Source organism: Mesocricetus auratus, unplaced genomic scaffold (assembly GCF_017639785.1).
Source record: "Mesocricetus auratus isolate SY011 unplaced genomic scaffold, BCM_Maur_2.0 Super-Scaffold_4256, whole genome shotgun sequence".
NCBI classification, from domain to species: domain Eukaryota; kingdom Metazoa; phylum Chordata; class Mammalia; order Rodentia; family Cricetidae; genus Mesocricetus; species Mesocricetus auratus.
The window spans coordinates 123,119,628-123,136,850 of NW_024429182.1; the positions used below are offsets into that span (position 1 = coordinate 123,119,628).

The 17,223-nt window shown below is 50.0% G+C and overlaps 1 protein-coding gene and 1 long non-coding RNA gene across 2 annotated transcripts in view; one reads left to right on the forward strand and one right to left on the reverse strand.

Moving 5' to 3' along the window:
• The first annotated feature begins 230 nt into the window (after positions 1-230).
• LOC121133542 lies at positions 231-12,557 on the forward strand. The gene is made up of 2 exons (XR_005870420.1): positions 231-345; positions 10,366-12,557. It is a non-coding gene; the product is annotated as an uncharacterized LOC121133542 (long non-coding RNA).
• Fam174b (family with sequence similarity 174 member B) overlaps positions 10,803-17,223 on the reverse strand; it is a 40,325-nt gene continuing 33,904 nt past the window's right edge. The window contains exon 3 of the mRNA XM_013124001.3: positions 10,803-12,839. Coding sequence (XP_012979455.1) covers positions 12,836-12,839 — 4 coding nt within the window. The 3' untranslated portion in view covers positions 10,803-12,835. The remainder of the gene's footprint in view (positions 12,840-17,223) is intronic.

The window sequence follows — 17,223 nt, forward strand, 5'->3', positions numbered from 1 at the left end:
TTCTCTGATGGAGGAACAAAGGGGTCCTAGCTCTTCTGCCCTATCCATTATACGGGGTCTATTAACTTGAGAGTCACATTTTTCCGTTTTCTGTGTGCGTCGTTCCATGCGGTTAGGGGGAACCAGGTTCGGTAGTATTTGGGCGGGTGTTTCTGCAGCTCCAAAGGAACAACATCGACACGAGGACGACGAAGACGACGACGACGACAATGGTCAGTGGGGGAAAGTTACCGACCAGCCACCGTAACTGCTTCAGAGCGCTGTGTCACCTGGATGTCGGGAGTATCGCTGGGAGATAATGCAGCCAGCCCCCTGACCGAAAGGCAGCACACAGCCTCTGAGCAGGTGCTGAACCGCAGGCTTGGTGGCCATTGGAGCGGTACGGGGCCACACTCAGCATCAAGCTTCAGAAACGGCTTTCTTGACCTTCACAATGCTCTTCTGAAATGCTAGCTTCTTCTTTCCGGGCTTGGGCTAACTGAAGACTCTTGTCTGGTTTGCACACAGAAGTGTAGCACCCGAGTCCAGCAGACACTCGGGGGGGGGGGGGCTGGTGTAACCCCTGTGTGAGGGAGACTCTGCCTGGGCACCCCACCATGTGCCTGCCCTTTGCCGACTCTCCAGGTTCGCCCTGCTGCTGTCCTGGTTCTGTTCCAATTCTACCAGCTTCCTAACTCCCATTTTCCTTTGTACCAATGAGTCTTCCACCTACAAAAGGAGCCCTTTGGCAGTTGGGTTACTTCCGCATGATCAAAAGGCTGAAGTGCCCACGTGTATTTTCATTTCCCGGGGACGCACACAGTCTTTCCCCACCCTTTTGGACTAGCCTCATAAGGCTTCACGTTGGCTTTCGAAGTCTGAGCTTGTCGCTTTTCTAAGGTTGCAGTTGAATGCTTCTCTTTCTCTCCTCTGCATCTGTCTTCCGGGACCGAGTCTGTGTCCCTGCTTGGCTAGTTTCCAAATGCTTTGCTTGCATCCATTTTCTCTGGGCCCCACTTTCTCTAGCTCAGACTGAACTAGCTCCAGCATTTCCCAACATGCCTTTATGACCTAACTCTTCCCTGCCAAGCCCTGGTCTATTCAGACTGAGCCAGCTACTTAGGAAGCCATCAGTAAGCGGTTTTCCTTGTGACTTGTTCCAGGCCTAGGCCACACTTAGTGGAAAGGACTCTAAGGCAAGGCTCCTTTGTCACACAACCCCCCTGACAAGGCAAGTGGGCCCTGCAAGGGCACACATGGCCTTCTCCAAGGTCTGGGGAAACCCCCTCTTTTCTTAATCAGTTTTCCCTGCCTGTAGGTTGGGGTGAAGGAAAGTCTGTAGTACTTTTTGAAGTCTTTGACTACTCCTCAGAAACCCAAGCAAACATCTTCGTGGCAGGGGAAGGGTTAACTGTCATCCTACCAGGTTAGGTAACCCTTCCTCAGATTTCATCCTGAAAATCCAGTTCCTCGAGACAGATTGGGTCCCCTGAGACTGAGGAGGGATCTGTTCTCCACTCAGTTGCCTGCTGCTCTCTAGGGTGGATGACACACTCCCACAGGCCTTCTGGCCTCAGGTCTCTGGGATGGTATTTGGAGTCACATGTGTGACTCTCCATCATCTTTGCCTGGTCCCATGATTTTGATTTCAGGAAGTGTCATGGTATCTGAGAGTGCCAGGGACTCCCGGGGTTGGGTGGGGTGTGGGGGTGTAATTGATGATACCAGGGTTGTGGCCCATGCTTGCAAGGATAGAGCACAGAAAGGCAAAAGGCAGTGTTGAAACACGGTGTTGGAGAAAAGGCAACCTAGAAATGCCCCCCTCTCAAGATGAGGCCCTTGGATTAGGACCGCCAGGGCCTCGTGGGAGTGGGCCGGAATACTGTCTTTGGGACTGCACACACACTGAAACAGCATACCACGTGACAGGGAAGACTCCTGTGGTTAGTGCTCAGGATCTTGTGTGGCCTTGGCCTCTGGGGGGTGGGGGGACAGGTGACTCCTGGAAGCCCCACTCAGCTGAATATTGGTGTCCACTGACTTAGCTCCTCTTTCAGTGGCCTCTCAGACCCTCTCACCGGGCATATGACACTACGGCCTCCTCCTCCCTCAGCTCCAGAGTGCCATCCCAGGCTCCCCGGACTGAGAAACATGTAGCCAAAGCCTCCCACCCTCCGCCCCAGCAGAAGTTGAAACTGTCCTAGCCATCCAGTTGGGGTCAACCACCCCACCACAAACAGTGGCCCCTTGCCCCTTAAGGGTGAAGTTCAAGGCTTCCAGATTCCTGGGACTCTTGGTCACTTGACCAAAGAAACATTTATTCATTTAAAAGTGCACTGTGTTTTGAACCTGTAACATTTTTTACACATCTGAACCCAAACCCATTTTCCTTCCTGATGTATGAAGTTGCGTACTATTTCAGTCTGTTGACAGATGAATGGCTGTTGACTCCTGCCCCCATATCCTCCCCTGTATCAGAAGGGGAGCCCTAAGACCCAGGTACCCCGGGGAGAGTGAAGAGAAACACAGGTCCCCAGGCCAGGTGGCCTAGGCTTAGAGAGGGTTTTCTCTCCTGGGGTGGAAACAGTTGGAATTCATATAAACTCTCTGAGCTTCAGAGTCCACCAGGGTAGAAAAAAAAAAAACAGAACTAGCTCTTATATCTCAAACACCCACACTACAAATTCCCAGGAGGCCATTGTGCCCAGCAGGGCCCAGTCAGGTAGCCACTGCAACGTGGACCTTTCTGCATTCTAGGACCTCATCCTAAGGATAACCATGCACATGTTAGAGACAAGATGCAGCAGCCTTAAACACAAAACTCTAATAGAAAGTAGTCTGTGACATGGGCACTGGGCAGATACCTGGGCACAAACCAAATTGGATCTGAACCTGTTACGACAGCTGTTTAGAGATGGGTTAAGGAGCAGCTGGGCTCCTAGGGGCTGTGACAGGTGAGAGGAGGCTAGGTGGCGGTGGCGGGGTTGAAAGCTTCCCTCTCCTCTTGGAGTCCTCATCTGACAGGTTCCACGTGGACACTGGCTGCCTCTCACGGGCCTTGCCCATTGTCGTCGGCACAGTCACTGAGCTGCTCTCTCCCAGGAGAAGGAGAGAGCACAGGTTCAGAGCTGGTCCACTGTTCCATCCTGGCGGCCGCTGGCCGAGGTGGGCAGTCCATGTCCCCTGGGTGTGCAAACGTAGAGACGGGTCACCTCCCCACTTGTCTCATACCTCCTTCGTTTTTCAGACTGGAAGAGAGGAGGCCTCCTGGGAGCCACAGCCCAGGTCCTCACCCCTTGTGCAGGAGGCCTTTCTTGTCCTGAGCTCTTGGTGACACCGGTTAGAACCAGCCTCCAAAGTACAGTTGGAAGCCGCCCCCCCCCACTTTAAACATTTATGAACATGGAAGAATACACACTCTTATGAGGTGGGAGGAAAAAAAGAAACAGATCATGTGATCCAATTCTCAAGTGAAAAAGAGGCCAGGGCAAAAAATACAAAAGTCCCAAAGGTCGTTTGCCGCGGCAGAGCTGATCAGTCACCGGTCAGTCCCTGAAGCCCTCATGCCTCTATTCTAATACTTTATTCTCTGTTGTCTCTGGCAGGGGAATGTTTCAGGTGCATTTCCTCCACTTCCTCTACATACTGGGACACATTACCTGATAGTCAGTCTTTAAGTGCTCATTTAAGAACAATGTAATATAAACATGAAATGCGGCTACCTCATAAACGAGAGCGGGATTCCCACATCTTAACTCCCCAGGCCAGCCAGTTCCTTGACCACGCCCATTTGACTCATAGTAGCTGGCATGCACACTCAATGGGCATTTTAAAATTCTGGGTAGGAGGGAAATGAAGGCACAACATTCCCAGGGGGGAAACATCCGAATACCACTGATCATCGTTATCATCTGGATAGCTTATTTTGCCTTCTCTATATATTATTCATTGTCCAAAATTTGGTCAACAAAAAGACTACTTTTTGGTCAGAACCTTTTGACCAAAGTTCTCCTATGTAAACTAGCCTCAAATGGTTTCTCTTCACATCAAGCTGACTCCCATGTTACTAACCCTGGGAGCACCACGACTCGATGGTGTCTGCAATAGTGGTCAGTATACAACTTCCAGAACAATGTGGGGACACACTACCTGATAAGTCTTCAAATGTCCATTTAAAAAAAATGAGGCTGAGTGTTTGAAATGCTGGTTCCTCACAAATCTGAGGAGTCCCAGTTCTAATTCCCATTTGTAGGGAGACGACAGCAGAGCTGACAGCGAGGGCTGTTTCCACCCAGAGGCAGTTATTCTGACAGTGCTTACAATAAGGAAAGCAGGAGATGTGTACAACAGGAAGACACTTGACTTGTGCAATGTTCCTCTGGGCCCAGCTTGGCTCCTCCCGGGCAGGGCCCACTGTGCTCCTTCTAGAAACAGGATATGAACTGCAGCGCCCCCTACCTCAAGCTCCCTCCTTTCCCTTCATCCAGGACAACCCCTGCCCCGCTTTCCCGGGCAACAATCACTACGAACTTCAAGCTTCTTGCTGCACAGACGGACAGCTGCCTTGGGAGACCACCCCCTCACCCCCACCCCCACCTATCCAGCACTCTGTGGAAGTCTGGAATTGTTCCATGGACCTGGTCAGCCCACCCCTGTGCATGCCTGGCTCCTGACCTTGGGCAGAAGCTAGTCTTGGGTCGGGACACAACACTGTGCACAGCGCCCAGGCCTTCAAGGGCAAGCATCTAACTAGGCTAGCAGGAGTTCTGGGAAAAATCATTACCAAAGCTTAGGTTTTCTCACTTGAAAGTGGAAAAACACAGTTAAGTAACTGGCAGTGTCAAAATGTACCCTAGAAGTCACTAACCCATCCAGTTCACAATACCCAGGCTAGACAAACTGATTTCTCTGTTACAGACAAGGAGGGAGGCTCACAGAGGTCAAGAGATGCATGTAAGGTCACACAAGGTGGCAAGCCTTAGAGCCTGTTGAGTCTTGCCCAGAGAGTCTGCCTTCCCAGTCCCTGGCCTAGCTCACTGCAAATGAGCCTCCCTATCATCCATGTAAAGTTCTTCCTGTGTTGCCTGAAATACAGTAAAAGCTCAATAAGCAGAAGATGGCACACCCATAATGCCAGGGTACAGGTGCCTGACTCAAGCAGACGCCAGTCACAACATGGCTCTTGTATGGAGTTCTCCTCCTCCGACTCCAACAGCCTTAAACCCAGGTGTGAACACACTGTCCACCTGGATAGTCCAGTAGACCCACCCACTGCGTCTGTACAACAATGCTAGTCTCATTTGTTAGCCACCCATCCCCCCACCTCCCACCCACACCCCGCCAGTCACTCCTCCCTGCCAGTGTCTGAGCAAAGCCTCAGGTGGACAGTGCAGAGGGAGACTTAATTCCCGGCAGTATCCCGTGCCCCCGGCTCGGCTTCCAAATAAAGGAGACTACTCCACTTCATTAGCCGGTCTATGCAGAGTCTCTGCAAGCCAGCTGTTTTCCCTCTCACTTCCACAACATCTCCAGTAACTATTTCCCATGCATAGGGAATCCGGCTGAAGCAAGGCGGGAGGAGGACATGCAAGCTTAGCAAGGCCTTGAAGGGATGAGGCGGGAGAGGAAGAGCATCAGATGACCGCACGCTCGGATGCCATGGCAGGCAGAATCAGTAACAGTCTTAAGTTCTTACAGGGTGGGAAGATGATCACTATGAAGGAAAGAAAGCATGCCATTTTGAAGCAGCAGCAATCCCAATACTCATCTGCAGGCCCTCAACAGGGGAAGAGGGAGACAGACACAAGTCCCACAAACCAGACTCCCCTGACTGGGCAAAAGGCCTGTGGTCACCTCACAAGCACCAAGAGGGCTTACTAATGTTAGCCTGACACAGTGGATCCACATCTTGGTGAGTGCAAAGCCAAAATAAACACAGCCAAGGTACGAAAGAGCAGACAAAAACACACTGCCTGTTAGCAGGCAAGGAGAGCAGAGGAGTCATTCCGAAAGCCACACCCTCCCAAACCAAAGAAGCTCAGGATTTTGTTGTGAAGGGGCAATATATAGACATACAGGGGCCAGCCCTTTCTTGAGTGCTCAGTTTAAAATAAAAAATTCTTTTAAATAAAAAGAGTACACAAACATTTGGAGGCATGCTTAGCTCAAAGTCATGGCGTACATATGAATAAAGTTAAAATGACAGACAGAGATGCCTCTGGGCATGCGTAGCTTGCACCACAAAGTGCCCCAGGCCTTACCACAGTTGGCGTCATGGTGGAAGTACCATTCAGGTGGCGGAACCCATCATGTGGGCAGCAACGCCTTCCAGAAGGCAGAAGTCCATGGTTCTGGGAAAGTCTCTGAATGGACTAACCTTGCGTTTGTCTTCTGTAGTTCTGCTGCTGGCTTACCTGCTCTTGTTAACAGAAGTGTGTCAACCCAGGATATAGGTTTTGTGCTTTAAAGCTTACCCTGAGAAAGGTTGAGGGCTACATCGGGATCTGAACACACAGCATAGTTGCTGGTCGGCTAATAAAAACTTCCTATTGGTTTATAATGGTGTCCAAGTCATCTCTGGTGGACTCTCCACAACAGTCTCAAAGTACTTTGGGCAACTGATTTTACGTTTTGAAATTATATCACTTCCCCACTTCTCCAACCCCTTCCATGGATTCCTCTGCCTCAAACTTCATGGCCTCTCTTTAATTGCGAGTATATGTGTATATATATACCTAAATATATAAACATAACTTGCTCAGTTCATAGATGTTACTTTTTATTCCTATGATTTCAGGGCTGACCACTTGACTAAGCAATCTGGGAAGCTCTTCCTAATCGCAGCATTCCTCCGTTACCAGTAGTTCTTTGTCTAGGGCTGGGGCCCCATAAGACTTTCCCCTTCCGTGTTAGCATGTCTATTGGTGTTGTCCTTAACAGGTCTTGTTTTGGCAGCCAGGTGTTGATGAGACTTCATGAGTGTAGCTTCTCTGGCATGTCTAGGAGGCATGGTCTCACTAACACTCTGGCCCTCTGGCTCTCACAGTCTTCCCCTCTCTGATTCCATGAGGACCCCTGAGCCTCAGGCACAAGAGTTGTGTGCATCTATCTGTTGGAGCCAGGCACCACACAATCTCTTCTCTGCATTTTGGTCAGGTGGGGTTTTTTGTAATGGCCTATTGCAAAGAGAAGGTTCCTTGATGAGGAGTGATAACTGCACTTATCGGTGGGCATAAGAATAAGTATTTGCAAGATAGCTAGGGATTGTGGTGGTTATGGACTCTGCTCCAAACTCCATGCCTTTTCTAGCCCCAGATTGTTGGCTAGGTTTCCAGGACCAGGCATGGGCCTTAAGTTCAAGTACAGCACTTTTGGTTACCATCGAGGTATGTGTGCATCCTCCGGGTTACCATGCCACACTGGTCATTGTTGTGGTTTATAGGTGTAATAGCTAGGTAGGACTATTGACTGCTTCCCTTCCTTGGAAAATTGCCTGCTTGGTATTTTCAGGTCATAGCCCACGCCCTCTGGGTCTGAAGCATCTTCAGCAATGGGGGCTTACCTCCTACCTCTGAGGGACAAACGAGGACAACAGCAATAATATGTAACGTTTGGGGAGTCTCTTAGAGAGCCTTGATAAAAAACTCACATGTTGTAGTTTCTGTTTAAAACTGTGGGTTCAGCGGGAGCACTGTCAGCCCATATCATAAAATTCTGTTAGGAATAAATGATGGTCTGAATGTACATTAAGCGGGAGTCTGCCCCTGAAGATGCTCTTAGTCATTAATACCACAATGAGATCAAAACTAAAAGGGAACTGGTTCTCCAGAACACAGTCCAAGTCAAGTCATCCATCTAGTTACTCATAATACTTGCTGTGTGCACAGTCGGGCCCAATGTGTCACCTGAGATGGAGCACACCATTCAGTTAACTTTCTACCTCCTATGTACGATAGACCATGTGCAACTGGGGCAAAATTACATAGACATGATAACAGCTGCACGCAGCTCAGGAAGAGAAGGAGGCAAGAGTAAGTGACTGGAATTCAAGGTAAGGGTCTAATGACTTTGCCAACACTTCCTTCTACAAGAGACTATCAACAGGCCCCATCTTATGCAGATGTTGTGTGGATGGTAAGAGCTGCTCTGACTAGCGTGGTAACAGTCATGCTATACTCGCAGGACAGAATTCCCCCAACAACATACACGCAAGTGTTCCTAGCATAGGCCCTGAACCCTGAACCCAGCTAGGTGCATCTGGACAGAGTACTCCTGATGGGGAAAGCTACCAGACTAGGACACGAGGCAAATTCTGGGAGAGGTAGGCACAGAGCGCCCACCAGAAACAGTTGTCATGTAGGCTGTGAAAGGAGTAACATGTCCGGACCCTTCTCCTGTAAGACCACGTGGAAATACATAGATTAATAGAAATAGTTTAATAATTAAGACAGAACTAGCCAATAAGAAGCCCAAGCTACCGGCCAACACTTTTATAACTAATATAGCATCCGTGTGTTCATTTGGGGCTGAAGGGCAGCAGGACCAGGCAAGAAAAACTGCCAAAACATACTCCCAAGGTCCTAGGTATCCAGGAAGAATTTTTTAAAGGAAAGGGAAAGAGATCCTGGGCATACAAACTCTTTTACCCATAGGAAGATGCAGGGGCAACCTCCTGAGTTAGGTGCCTCTTGGAATACTTCACTTTAATCCCATTGGCCCCAGAACTCAGACATCCTCTGCCACTGAAATGTGAGCTTTTATGGTATCCCATCTCCTCCTTCCAAGTAAAGATGTTAGAGAGGGTAAGAGACCTATGATCCAAGATCTACTCCTTACAAACTCTTGGCCCTGTATGGTAACTGACTAGGTCAGTTACCAGGCAGACAAAGCTAAGGCAACTGCCAACTCCATCCCGTGGTGCTGGAACTCAGGGCATGTTAAAGTGCAGGACAAACAGGAAGCTGGTTTCCTAGTGGAGAGCTGTGGAGGGGAACATAGGTGAAACAGATCCTGGTCTGTGGAAATGATCACAGAGCCCCAGAGCCTATTCCAGGAATAAGACTATACCCACCTAAAAGGCCAGCTGAGAAATTCTATGCCAAGGCACCAAGCACATAGAAGGACCCCAAAAGTTATTGGTAATGGTGACCATTCCCAGATACCTATAGCCCTTACTCTAATTCTACCCTCCTTTTTTTGAGTCCAGACTTGTGGCCTTCTCCCATACCTCTTGCCTCTCCAGCCACTTCTAGGCCCTTACCCCCAGGCCCAGTGACCTGCTCTTGTCTCTGTCATTGACTCTATCAGTCCCAGAGAGCCTGTATTGTACTTTGTCAATATTACCCAAGTTTGGAGCCTTGATATTTTCAATGACTTCATGTCTGGTGAGGTATCCGGGACTGTGGAGCCATAAACACTATCTGCCTGACCTCCTAAAGCTTCTGCAAGCTGATGGGGGAGCCTGGGGAGCACTAGTTCCTGCTCTGCTCCAGCTTCAGCTCCAGGAGCTGAAATGACCTGTGGGATATCGTTTGCTAACAGATGCATGTAAATTCATTGAGGCCCCTCCACATCAGTTTGGCTCATCAAAAAGAGCCCATCTCCAGGAAGGTGGAGCTTGCCGATAGATAATCTAGCCCACTGAGCCTAACTATGCTCAGCATAGTCCACCACCTCTCACAGAGCTGACGATACCAAGGAGGCAATCAAATAACTTTGATAGTCAAAAGTCTTACCAGCAAGTGTGTCCCCCCACCCTGGAAATTTCTTTCTGGTTATTTCCCAGTTCCATTCAAAAAGTAAATGCAGCATCCTACTGAAAAGGGCAGGGAAGGCACGCATAAACAGACTCACAACCTCAGAAAGCATCATTTTGATTGGTGCCCAGATGATCCCTCTTCCTAAGTGTCAGCACACTTGGCGGGAAATGGCAGGCATCTGGAAACAGGCTTGGGGCTCATGGACCCTCTTTACTAGTAGACTCAGGCAGCTCCAACAGGTCATGTGGGGGAAGAAAGTCTTTCTTTGTGCAGAATGGGCCAGGATTTGGGTAGACCCCCCTACAAATGAACCCCTAAAACTAAAGAACAAACTGCCCGAACAGCCAGTCCTACACCAAAAGGGGCACTGCTGGACTGAGGGTACCTCCTTCCTCCCTGGGCTGGCTCATCCCTGGATGTCAAGAGGAACGAGACTGGCAGGGAAATGCTTGGCCACAAAGACTAAAGCACTGCTGAGAGTCAAGTAGGCCACACCCATCAAGCTCTTGGTCATGCCCAAGGCTGCATGTTCAAGTGGATGTGAGTCATCCTCTCTCCCTTTTGCCCACTAAGCGGTCACTCCAGCCTAGGCATTTGTAGTAATTTTGGGGTGATTTTCTGTTTGCAGAGATAAAGTCTTGCTCTGTATCACAAGCTGGCCTCTCCAGGCCTGAGATGACAGGTATGTGTCATCACACCTGGCTGTCACAGGTATGATGGGACCCGTGTCTTATGCTGAACTCAGGGATGGGGCAAGGACAGGGTCACAGATTACACCTGATGGGCTCTCCATACTCTGGACACCTCAAAGCTCTCCAATGAGGGCTCAAAACATGAACTAGCATCTAGAATAAGGGCAAATGGTGTGAGAGAGAGAGAATGGTATGTTTCCCCAGCTCCATTCCATTCATATGCCTTTTTCTATGCCACCAGGACACACATACCCCTAGAAACCCCAACTCATCCCTACCCACAACCTGTGTTCACATTTCTAACCATAGAGTCATCTCACTAGCTCCATCAGAAAACATCCACACCCAACATACTCAAGACTCAATCTAATGATTGTTGTTTGTTTTAAGGATCTTTATTTAAGTGCCTGTGGTGTTGAAGTTTCATCAGGATTTGGAAGGTCACTGTCGTGCCGCTCTTGCCAAAGTCAAGTGATGAGAGGGTGGCAGCCGGATCCGTGGTGTTCACGCATAAGGCAGGAGCATCCAGCTTTTCTAGAGGGTTCAACTGCAGTCCTGGGACCCCCGAACGGGAGGTGGCAGTCACAGCTCCAAGGCTGAGAGGGGGGGTGGCCAGCTTCCTAGAGTCACCACTGTGCTGTGAGTGCATGCTGAGGGGAGGCAGCCATCTGCCCTGCTTCTAGCCCCACCCCTCTGGCCAACCGAGCAGATGGTTGAGAGAAGTCAGCTCAGGCGCAGAGATAAAGGGGACCCAGGAGAACGGCACACCCCATGATGAGTTAGGCTTGCAAAGCACCAGTGCCCAGCCAGGCTCCGGAGCCAGGGTGGCCCTTTCCACCTGCCGCCACCACAACCCCAGTCAGGAACTGGAGAGCCTGATGGTGTGGTGGATCTGGCCAACATGGGGGTTTTCATCCAAAGCAATAGAGAAGGGCATCGAACAGACATGTGCACACACCCAAGGAAGGAAACAAGGCAAAATCAGCAGCCACCTTCCCAGACACACTACACCCCTGGGTCCCCAAGGCACTGCGATTAGATTTGCACAGCACACCAGCCACAGCAATAGGTGAGGAGGCCCAGTGGGAGGCCTTCAGTAACCTGAGCAGTTAGTCCAGGGCCTATTTCCTCTGGGCATCCCTGGGTACCCAGCTCCCAGGCTAGGTGTGAGGGGCCCAGGAGGGCTTCCAGTCCAGTCTAGTCCAGCCTAGCCTGGGCTGACTGCCAACAGAGTCCCTGACTGTCCTGTCTCCTTCTTTTTCAGCCAACCAAACTACCATTCATTTAAATTACCACAGTGATTTCTTAACATTATATTCCTAAGACAGACAACACAGCACTGGGGTGGGACAGAGAAACTTTTTACAGCACGCGCGCGCGCACACACACATACACACACACACACACACACACACACACATCACCAAAAGCTACCTGGCACTTTGCACTCCCATGAGAATAGAAACAGGTGTACACAACCATACACACACTCACCCATGTGCTCTGATCCCTGAAAAGTTGAAATTTGTTTGTGGAGTAGCCATTCCTGTTTATGCTAAGCCTCTTGGAGTGGAGTGCGGTGGGGTGGGGGAGGACGGGGAACTTGTATGTCCACTCTGAGATGTCACACAGTTATCCCCAGATAAAGCCAGACCTGATAAAGATAGAAAGACTTGAAAGAACAAAATGTCAGGATTCTGCTAGGTACATCTGAAGGTTCTTCAGGCTTTTGAGGGGTCTGTGTGTGTGTGTGTGTGTGTGTGTGTGTGTGTGTGTGTGTGTGTGTGTGGTGTTGGTAAATGTGGAACGTGTTTAGGGGCCAGAAATGAACTTTGGCCACTGTTCCTCTGGAGTCCTCCACTGGTTTTGTGACCAGGTGTCTTCACTGGAACTCACTGGGCTAGGCTGGCTGAGAAGTCAAACCCAGGGATGCACCTCTCTCCCCAGAGCTGGGTTAGAGGTGTGGGCCATCACACTAGTTTTGTTTAAATATGAGCTCTAGGGACAAAACCCATGTCCTCTGCTTACAAGGTAATCAGGTTATGAGCTAAGCTATCTCCCCAGCCTGGTTTTTTTTTTTAAATTATTGATCCTCCTTCTACAGTTGTTCTAGAAAGATGCTTTGAAATCAGTGTTCCCATCTTTGCCTCTTAGGAAGGTAGAAAACCCCTCAAGGAAGGAGGGCATCTCAAAGAGTAGCCGAGGTGACTCGCATCTGGAGACTGGGGACAAGTTTGATGATGACATTCCAAACAGATGCTGGCACACAGAGGGGAGCCAGAGTTTCATAAATAACGTTGGTTTTGGTTTCAACACCTCAGGTGAGAGACGGTGCCCAGACCTCTATATCCCAGGCTGTCGTCGACCAGCTTCCCCCAGGAAGGATGCTGACAATCCCGAATGGCTTTACCTGAAAGGAGGAGGAGGAGGAGAATCATCACATCAGCAGAGCAGTGAAGCCACATGACTCCTCCCCAAAGCCTCTACCCCTTGATCCACACTGTCACTCTCTGTCCTTTCCCTACTCCTGCCGTCTGGGCAGTTATCTTCATCACCTTTGTCAATGGTACCCTCTGTAGCCCTGAACATGTCCCTCAACCCTGGGGGCTGTCTGAAAGGCGTGTTCCACTCTCCCAACTAACTCTCTCTTTCCGCTCTCACGACTCCTAGGAACCCTCCCTCCACACACAGTGCCCACAACCCTTAGAACACAAGCTGTTTTCTCCTGAAATCCCTCCTCCTAGCCCTCCTACAGGTGTCCTCTTTAAAATTTACCCAAGAGCAACAGTTTTAAAGTATGTAGATCCTGTCAACTATGAACCCTGTTGTCATGACAAAAAAAAAAAAGCAGAGACACTACAGAATGCCTGGTGATGGCTGTGTTCCAATAAAACTTTATTTATGGGCTCTGAAATCTGAATTACATTCGACTGCTATGTATCCTGAAACAGAATTCTTCCTTCTGATTCCTTTTCAAACACAGAAATGTAGGAATCGGAGCTGGGCATGTTGGCACAGACCTAGAATCCCCCAATTTGGGAGGCAGAGGCAAGAAGACAGTGAGCCCTGGGTGCACACAGGACAAGTAGAACCCATACTCGGTCTGTGAAGGGTTAACGGTCTGGGATCCACAATGTCTCCCCCCTCAGGCTGAGTTAGAAGGATCAGCAGCTGTTGGGAGACAGCAGAACCTTCAGGGGTGAGGCCCAACAGGAGGCCTCCAGGCCACTGGGGACACAGGAATTATGGGATTCCAATCCCTCCCTCCCTACTGTTCCCTGGCTCACAAGTGTGGTAAGAGGTTTTGTGCTACCACACCTGCCAAGAGCATGCTGCCTCACCACAAGGCAAACTGTGGGCTGAAACCTCCCACTCTGAGCCAAAAGAAACCTTCAAGTTGTCGTCTTGGTCTTGGGTACTTTGTTACAGTAACATAACCCATGAGTCCAACACTGGCCTGTGTAAGCACATGAGCAGCGTCTGTCTCCTGCTCAGACTGGGCATTTGAACAGGCAGGACCCGTGTGTGAGCATGCTCATCTTCAAACTGCAGCTCTAACACGGTGAGGACAGCAACGGGGATACGAGAAAGATTTTTACCATGAGGAGAAGCTCACACACTGTGTCAAAGGAGCGTGGGAAGTGGGGGACAGACCCATCAAAGTCGCTCCTCCATCAGCATTGGATTATGGACCCTGCACAACTATCCGTGAAAAACAAAAGCTTATCAGAATTTAAAGTTTCAGAGACCAAACAAAGAATCAGGCTAACCTACAGAGCAATCTCCACAGCTATATCACAAATGACAGCCTGTGACGGTGGCCTGCTGACCCCAGTCAGAGCTGGCGGACAGGGACAGGGAACACCCAGCATGTGGCGCTGTGGCCTGCCTGGGTGCTCAAGTGCAGTTGCCAGGTGACCCCTCATCTCACAAGGGTCCCTGCATGGAACCTCTGCCAGGTCCTGTCATCCTATGAGCTGCTTACACACCCAAGCCCCGTAGCTGTAGAAATCAGCCACAGGCAGGCACGGGAGAGCTGCAGAGCCAATGGAAACCCCAGCTCTCCTGAGAGGCTTCTCCTTTCACAGAAGTAAACCCTGGGGTCATGCAGCAGGCAGAGGAGCCTCCAGAACCCAACTATCCCCAAGCTCCTTATGAAGGAAAAGCAGCCATAAGACATTGCCACTGGGAAGGTACTAACATCTTCGTCTAAGAAGCCCTGAGTTCAGACCTCAACTTTGAATAGGGGGTGGCAGGGGTGTGGGGATCAACTCTGCTTCCACTTCAGCCTGCTCACTCCCCAGGGGTCTGACAGCTCTGGAGAACAGAGCAGGCACAGTCTCCTATGCCATGGCCATGTCACTGGTACCTAACACTCCTATAGGAAGCTCCAGCCGCAAAGCGGGGAGGGGCGCGCAAGCCCGCTAAGAATACTGGTCCACACCCTGGAGGAGCCGCACTGTATCCACACACAGGAAAGCCCATCTGAGCAGGAGGCAGGGCTGGCAGGGACAGCAGCAGACTAGTACCTTGGGAGGCTTTTCCCAGCAGTTGGGTACCTTGGGCTGCACTCAACAAAGCTGCCAGGCTGCCTGACATACAACCAGAAGAGCTCATGTGTGCCTGTCCTCCAGGGATGCCTAGAAGGTGTAACAAAAGTCTCCCCTAATAAACTAGGGATTTGCAGAGACCCAAAACACTGACTGCAACTGTGCACCCTGCTAACCAAGCACAAAACACAAGTGAAATCCAAATGCCTCCTGAAATGTAGAGCCGTTCCAAAAATGCCAGGGCTCTTTCCTCCATTTAGTTATTTTTCCCTCCCCCTAATCAAAGCATCCCAGCTGTATGAAACATACAAAGGAGGCCGCTGAGTGTGGCTCAGTGGTGGGGTGCTTGGCTAGAATGCATGAGAACCTTAGGTTTGATACCCAGCACTGGGGTGGGGATGCTATACACATGCCTCCCTAGCCTGCAACCTCTTTTCCACTTGGAAGAAAACAAACCTGACTGGTCCACACGGGCTCCAGGTCATGAGACGTGATCAGAAAGTTCCACACACAAGCAAGAAGCATCCGACCCACCTCACTACCCTGGTGCCAAACACATGGTGCTCCTCTCCATGCCACCATAAAATAGCCCAAAGCCATGATTCATCCTCATCCGGTTTCAATGTGTGTGCTTCCAGGGGAGAATCAGAAACATTTGTGGACAGGAAAAACAAGTCTCTGCAAACAGGTCATCAGTGTGCAGACAAGTCCTCAAAAACACTATGTGAAACACAGAAGTGACCTTAAAAACCCTCATTCTTTCACACCTATTGACATGAAAAGCTGTTCACAATATGCCGGGGGGGGGGGGGGGGAGGTGCCCCAAATCAGCCTTTGTAACATGGGCCTGTTTCAAAAAGGAAAAGAAAACCCCACAGAGGTGTACTCACACACACTCATGGCTGCTTCAAAGTGGTGAGATGCCAGTGAACTTGTTTCCCCCACTTCTCATCTGCAGTTGCTATAAACCTGCACATTAGGAAAAGCTACTTTGACGCCCAGCGGTCAGTCTTCTCTGGACTGGTGTGACCACGTGCCTGACTGACTGACCTCAAGCCCATTCACATCCTCATTCCACTTCAACCACAAACAGCGCAGCAGCTCACATGGGAAGCTCCCTGAAGTTCATTCAGTTCTTTAGGATGGGGGGGGGGGGTGCGGGGGCAGGACCTGGCAACAGTCCTGAATGTCTACGGGAGGCTCTAATACAGGCTGCCACAGAACAAACGCCAATTCCAGCTGGGAAGTTTGACAATGACTGAATGGGTTGCACATTCAGTGGAAAAAGCAGCAGAAATAGAATTCACTCAAAGAAAGCTGAGGGACGGTGTACTGTCTGGTTTTGTGTGTCAACTTGACACAAGCTAGAGTCATCAGAGACAGGAGCCTCAGCTGAGGAAACGTCTCCATGAGATCCAGCTGTAAGGTATTTTCTCAATTAGTGATCATCGAGGGAGGGCCCAGCCCATGGTGGGTGCTGCCATGCCTGGGCTGGTGGTCCTGGGTTCTACAAGAAAGCAGACTGAGTAAGCCATGTGAAGCAAGCCAGTGAGCAGCCCCCTCCATGGCCTCTGCATCAGCTCCTGACTCCAGAATCCTGCCCTGTTTTCAGTTCCTGCCCTGGCTTCCTTCAGTGATGAACACCAATGCAGAAGTGCAAGCCAAATAAACCACTTTCCTCCTGAAGTTGCTTTTTGGTCATAGTGTTTTTTCACAGCACTAGAACCCTGACTAGGACAGATGGGATGCAGACACCGAATGAAATCTGATAATGACAGAGGGTATCCAAGAAGCCTCAGGATGAGTCCACATGTAGAGTGGTAAAAATAAAATGTACGTCCTGCAAGACTGAGCAAGGGGAAAATGAAAAAAATAGCATTAAATATTCAAAAGAGCCAGGCATGGCGGCATACACATTTAATCCCAGCATTTGGGAGGCAGATGCAGGCAGATCTCTAAGTTTGAGACCAGCCTGGTCTACATGTCGAGTTCCAGGCCAGCCAAGGCTACACAAAGACCCTGTCTTTGTTTGTTTGTTGTTTATTTTTTATTTTTAAATTTAAATTAGAAACAAGGTTGCTTCACATGTCAATCCCAGGTCCCTCTCCCTTTCCCTTCCCTCCTCCCGTGCCCTCCCACCAACCCCCCCACAGTAACCCCTCATTTCCCAGGGAGGGTGAGGCCCTTCTTGGGGGTGTCCATAGTCTGTCATTTCATCCAGGGCAAGGCCTAGACCCTCCACCA